The 6,271-nt window shown below is 44.0% G+C and overlaps 1 protein-coding gene across 2 annotated transcripts in view; it reads right to left on the reverse strand.

Annotated features, from left to right (window-relative positions):
• Positions 1-2,526: 2,526 nt before the first annotated feature.
• The window catches only part of LOC109884470 (exocyst complex component 6B), a 67,402-nt gene continuing 63,657 nt past the window's right edge, over positions 2,527-6,271 (reverse strand). For both annotated transcript variants that reach the window (XM_031791685.1, XM_031791684.1), the window contains one exon: positions 2,527-2,691. In XM_031791685.1, the coding sequence (XP_031647545.1) occupies positions 2,534-2,691 (158 nt within the window). In that variant the 3' untranslated portion in view covers positions 2,527-2,533. The remainder of the gene's footprint in view (positions 2,692-6,271) is intronic.

Here is a 6,271-nt window from a genome sequence, read left to right on the forward strand (position 1 = left end):
GTTTTCTTCCAGAATGGTTCTGTATTTGGCTCCATCCATCTTCCCATCAATTTTAACCATCTTCCCTGTCCCTGCTGAAGAAAAGCAGGCCCAAACTATGATGCTGCTGCCACCACCATGTTTGACAGTGGGGATGGTGTGTTCAGGGTGATGAGCTGTGTTGCTTTTACGCCAAACATAACGTTTTGCATTGTTGCCAAAAAGTTCCATTTTGGTTTCATCTGACCAGAGCACCTTCTTCCACATGTTTGGTGTGTCTCCCAGGTGGCTTGTGGCTAACTTTAAACAACACTTTTTATGGATATCTTTAAGAAATGGCTTTCTTCTTGCCACTCTTCCATAAAGGCCAGATTTGTGCAATATACGACTGATTGTTGTCCTATGGACAGAGTCTCCCACCTCAGCTGTAGATCTCTGCAGTTCATCCAGAGTGATCATGGGCCTCTTGGCTGCATCTCTGATCAGTCTTCTCCTTGTATGAGCTGAAAGTTTAGAGGGACGGCCAGGTCTTGGTAGATTTGCAGTGGTCTGATACGCCTTCCATTTCAATATTATCGCTTGCACAGTGCTCCTTGGGATGTTTAAAGCTTGGGAAATCTTTTTGTATCCAAATTCGGCTTTAAACTTCTTCACAACAGTATCTCGGACCTGCCTGGTGTGTTCCTTGTTCTTCATGATGCTCTCTGCGCTTTTAACGGACCTCTGAGACTATCACAGTGCAGGTGCATTTATACGGAGACTTGATTACACACAGGTGGATTGTATAGGTCAACATTGGATCATTCAGAGATCCTCACTGAACTTCTGGAGAGAGTTTGCTGCACTGAAAGTAAAGGGGCTGAATAATTTAGCACGCCCAATTTTTCAGTTTTTGATTTGTTCAAAAAGTTTGAAATATCCAATAAATGTCGTTCCACTTCATGATTGTGTCCCACTTGTTGTTGATTCTTCACAAAAAAATACAGTTTTATATCTTTATGTTTGAAGCCTGAAATGTGGCAAAAGGTCGCAAAGTTCAAGGGGGCCGAATACTTTCGCAAGGCACTGTATATATAAAATCTATAGAGAGAGAGAGAAAGAAGGAGAAGGAGAGAGGCTAATAGAAAAGAGAGGGATATAATAAAGAGCAGAGATCATATATATATATAGAGAGAGGAGGAGAGAGGCTAATAGAAAAGAGAGAGTGATATAATAAAGAGCAGAGATTATATATAGAGAGAGAGATGGAGAAGGAGAAGGAGAGAGGCTAATAGAAAAGAGAGTGATATAATAAAGAGCAGAGATTATATATAGAGAGAGAGGAGAAGGAGAAGGAGAGAGGCTAATAGAAAAGAGAGGGAGTGATATAATAAAGAGCAGAGATTATATATAGAGAGAGAGAAGGAGAAGGAGAAGGAGAGAGGCTAATAGAAAGAGAGAGTGATATAATAAAGAGCAGAGATTATATATAGAGAGAGAGAAGGAGAAGGAGAAGGAGAGAGGCTAATAGAAAAGAGAGAGTGATATAATAAAGAGCAGAGATTATATATATATAGAGAGAGAAGGAGAAGGAGAGAGGCTAATAGAAAAGAGAGGGAGTGATATAATAAAGAGCAGAGATTATATATAGAGAGAGAGAAGGAGAAGGAGAAGGAGAGAGGCTAATAGAAAAGAGAGAGTGATATAATAAAGAGCAGAGATTATATATAGAGAGAGAGAAGGAGAAGGAGAAGGAGAGAGGCTAATAGAAAAGAGAGAGTGATATAATAAAGAGCAGAGATTCTATATATAGAGAGAGAAGGAGAAGGAGAGAGGCTAATAGAAAAGAGAGGGAGTGATATAATAAAGAGCAGAGATTCTATATATAGAGAGAGAAGGAGAAGGAGAAGGAGAGAGGCTAATAGAAAAGAGAGAGTGATATAATAAAGAGCAGAGATTATATATATATAGAGAGAGAAGGAGAAGGAGAGAGGCTAATAGAAAAGAGAGGGAGTGATATAATAAAGAGCAGAGATTCTATATATAGAGAGAGAAGGAGAAGGAGAAGGAGAGAGGCTAATAGAAAAGAGAGGGAGTGATATAATAAAGAGCAGAGATTCTATATATAGAGAGAGAAGGAGAAGGAGAGAGGCTAATAGAAAAGAGAGAGTGATATAATAAAGAGCAGAGATTCTATATATAGAGAGAGAAGGAGAAGGAGAGAGGCTAATAGAAAAGAGAGGGAGTGATATAATAAAGAGCAGAGATTCTATATATAGAGAGAGAAGGAGAAGGAGAGAGGCTAATAGAAAAGAGAGAGTGATATAATAAAGAGCAGAGATTCTATATATAGAGAGAGAAGGAGAAGGAGAGAGGCTAATAGAAAAGAGAGGGAGTGATATAATAAAGAGCAGAGATTATATATATAGAGAGAGAAGGAGAAGGAGAAGGAGAGAGGCTAATAGAAAAGAGAGGGAGTGATATAATAAAGAGCAGAGATTATATATATAGAGAGAGATGGAGAAGGAGAGAGGCTAATAGAAAAGAGAGGGAGTGATATAATAAAGAGCAGAGATTATATATATAGAGAGAGATGGAGAAGGAGAGAGGCTAATAGAAAAGAGAGGGAGTGATATAATAAAGAAAGACAAAGACTTACTTGTCTCAAATCAGAGAAGGCGAGCAGCAACGTGTCTCCTTGGAAGCCGGGTACCGGCCCCGCTCTGGCAAACCCTGTGGGAACGACAGAAACCAATGAATAAAGGAGAGGGGGGGGGGGCAAGAAAGAGAGAGAAATTAAGAATGGACAGAATTCAGCATGCTCCGGGAGATTGACAGACAGATGACAGGAGAGGGGAGGAAAAGAGGGAGAGGGAGGGAGAGGAGGAATAGGGAGGAAAAGAGAGAGAGGGGAGGGAGAGGGAAGGAAAAGAGAGAGAGGGGAGGGAGAGGGAAGGAAAAGAGAGAGAGGGGAGGGAGAGGGAAGGAGGGGAGGGAGAGGGAAGGAGGGGAGGGAAAGAGGGAAGGGAAAGAGGGAAGGAGGGGAGGGAAAGAGAGAGAGGGGAGGGAGAGGGAAGGAGGGGAGGGAAAGAGAGAGAGGGGAGGGAGAGGGAAGGGAGAGGGAAGGAGGGAGAGGGAAGGAAGAGGGAGAGGGGAGGGGAGGAAAAGAGGGAGAGGGAAGGGGAAGAGAGGGATTCAACCCTGGCGTCTGTTCTTCTGTGGTGGTTTAGAATTTGAACTAACTGGGTTCCTAGGGATTAGTGAGGAGCGAGAGGTGAGAGTTTAGTTGTTAGTGACTGTGTGTTCTAAGGCCGGTCAGGCTGCATTTGGGTTACTCCAACTCTGTTGATCCGGGAACAGGCGTGAGAGACAGAAACGCTCGGACGAGAGAGTTTGCCTGTTTTTTTTTTAGGGACGGGGGTCACTTAGAGTTTAGATGTGCTTCTTGGCTCAAGGTGTGATGTGGTAAACAAGGTGCGTGTGTGTGTTGGGGTCAGACAGGGAAATGGTGTATAGATCCCAGCTGTGTGTGTGTGTGTGTGTGTGTGTGTGTGTGTGTGTGTGTGTGTGTGTGTGTGTGAATGTACCAGTGTCAAATGTCTTCTACCTCACCACAGTACTCAGATCCTCTCCTCCATCACACACACCACCCATGTTCCTGACCCGAAACCCGCTTTCCTCATAGCCGTAGCCCACTCCACCAAACGTGTCCTCGTACATTTAATCACCCTCCTGAGAACCCGTCTGTACCTACCCAGTCTAATTCTCCCCTTTGACCCAGTGACCCCTCCGAGACGCATCACGCCAGTCACAAGACATTACAGTAAGTTTACCCCACTGTTCTATCAGACACGTACACATCCTGCCCCTTGCTCTCTAACTGAGAACCCAGGCCGTTTGTCAGCAACCTCTTCCGTCTCTCCATCCATCCCCTCCCTCCCATCCCTCCATCCATCCCTATCTCCCTCCCTGCTTGGGATGCCTCAATGCCCTGCTTGGGATGCCTCTCGCTAACTGAGAACCCTGGCCGTTTGTCAGCAACCTCTTCCGTCTCTCCCTCCCTCCCTCCCTCCCTCCCTCCCTCCATCCATCCTTATCTCCCTTCCTGCTTGGGGTGCCTCAATTCCCATTTGCCCAGACAAAAAAAGGGGAGACAGTGTGGGGGTTGTGTGGAAAACTTGATTGTGTAGCGCCACCTGTGGGTAAAACTGAGAACTACAGGACATAAAGGAGTCTTCATGTTGAGTTCCAAGAACGACAAGGACAATACACAATCTGGGACAATACACAATCTGGGACAATACACAATCTGGGACAATACACAATCTGGGACAATACACAATCTGGGACAATACACAATCTGGGACAATACACAATCTGGACAATGTGTGGTTGGAAAGAGAGGAAGAGAGGGCTGGAAAGACCGGCATTAAAGCTGCATTGACTCTACAAGGTGTCTAAAGCGTTCCACAGGGATGCTGGTCCATGTTGACTCCACAAGGTGTCTAAAGCGTTCCACAGGGATGCTGGTCCATGTTGACTCCACAAGGTGTCTAAAGCGTTCCACAGGGATGCTGGCCCATGTTGACTCCAACGCTTCCCACAGTTGCTTCAAATTGGCTGGTTGGTGGAAGCTGAAAATGTCCCCGTTCTTCCATGGCCTGTATACTCACCAGACATGTCACCCATTGAGCATGTTTGGAATGCTCTGGATCGCCATGTACGACAGCGTGTTCCAGTTCCCACCAATATCCAGCAACTTCACACAGCCATGGAAGAGGAGTTGGGACAACATTCCACAGTCCACAATCAAACAGCCTGATCAACTCTATGTGAAGGAGATGTACCTCATGCAGTGCGACACACCAGATACGGACTGGTTTTCTGATCCGGAGCCTGCCTGTTACGCGAATGCAGTAAGCCAAGGTAAGTTGCTAGCTAGCATTAAACTTATCTTATAAAAAACAATCAATCATAATCACAAGTTAACTACACATGGTTGATGATATTACTAGATATTATCTAGCGTGTCCTGCGTTGCATATAATCTGACTGAGCATACAAGTATCTAAGTATCTGACTGAGCGGTGGTAGGCAGAAGCAGGCGCGTAAACATTCATTCAAAATGCACTTTCGTGTGTTTTTCCCAGCAGCTCTTCGTTGTGCGTCAAGCATTGCGCTGTTTATGACTTCAAACCAATCAACTCCTGAGATGAGACTGGTGTAACGCAGTGATATGGCTAGCTAGTTAGCGCGCGCTAATAGCGTTTCAAACTTCACTCGCTCTGAGCCTTGGGGTGGTTGTTCCCCTTAAGCTGCATGGGTAACGCTGCTTCGATGTGGTGGCTGTTGTCGTTGTGTTGCTGGTTCGAGCCCAGGGAGGAGCGAGGAGAAGGACGGAATCTATACTGTTACACTGGCAATACTAAAGTGCCTATAAGAACATCCAATAGTCAAAGGTATATGAAATACAAATGAGAGGGAAATAGTCCTATAATTCCTATAATAACTACAACCTAAAACCTCTTACCTGGGAATATTGAAGACTCATGTTAAAAGGAACCACCAGCTTTCATATGTTCTCATGTTCTGAGCAAGGAACTGAAACGTTAGCTTTCTTATATAGCACATATTGCACTTTTACTTTCTTCTCCAACACTGTGTTTTTGCATTATTTAAAACAAATTGAACATGTTTCATTATCTATTTGAGGCTAAATTGATTTCATTGATGTTTTATATTAAGTTTAAATAAGTGTTAATTCAGTATTGTTGTAATTGTCATTATTACAAATACATTTTTGTAAAAAAAAATATTTTTATATATTTCTTTTTTAAATAAAATCGGCCGATTAATCTGTATCGGTACCGGCGTTGAAAAATCATAATCGGTCGACCTCTACTACAAAGGGTAGCGCGTACGGCCCAAGTTTCCTGCCATCCAGGACCTCTATACCAGGCGGTGTCAGAGGAAGGCCCTACAAATTGTCAAAGACTCCAGCCACCCGAGTCACAGATTGTTCTCTCTGCTAGCGCACGGCAAGCGGTACCGGAGCGCCAAGTCTAGGTCCAAAAGACTTAACAGCTTCTACCCCCAAGACACAAGACTGATTTGCCTGTCTGTAAAGAAAAGGGCGGGCTATACAAAGATCCTGCTGCTCTGATTTGATAGATCGAAGCCGTCTCTGTTCCCTCTTCATATTTCATCCAATCACTTCTCGCCGTCCTTCTTTCTGTTTGCACATGCAACAAATGTAATTTAGACAAACTCTGACCACAACCACACAACTACTGACCACAACCACTGACCACAA

The sequence above is a fragment of the Oncorhynchus kisutch genome, linkage group LG16, assembly GCF_002021735.2.
Source record: "Oncorhynchus kisutch isolate 150728-3 linkage group LG16, Okis_V2, whole genome shotgun sequence".
Classification (NCBI taxonomy): Eukaryota; Metazoa; Chordata; class Actinopteri; order Salmoniformes; family Salmonidae; genus Oncorhynchus; species Oncorhynchus kisutch.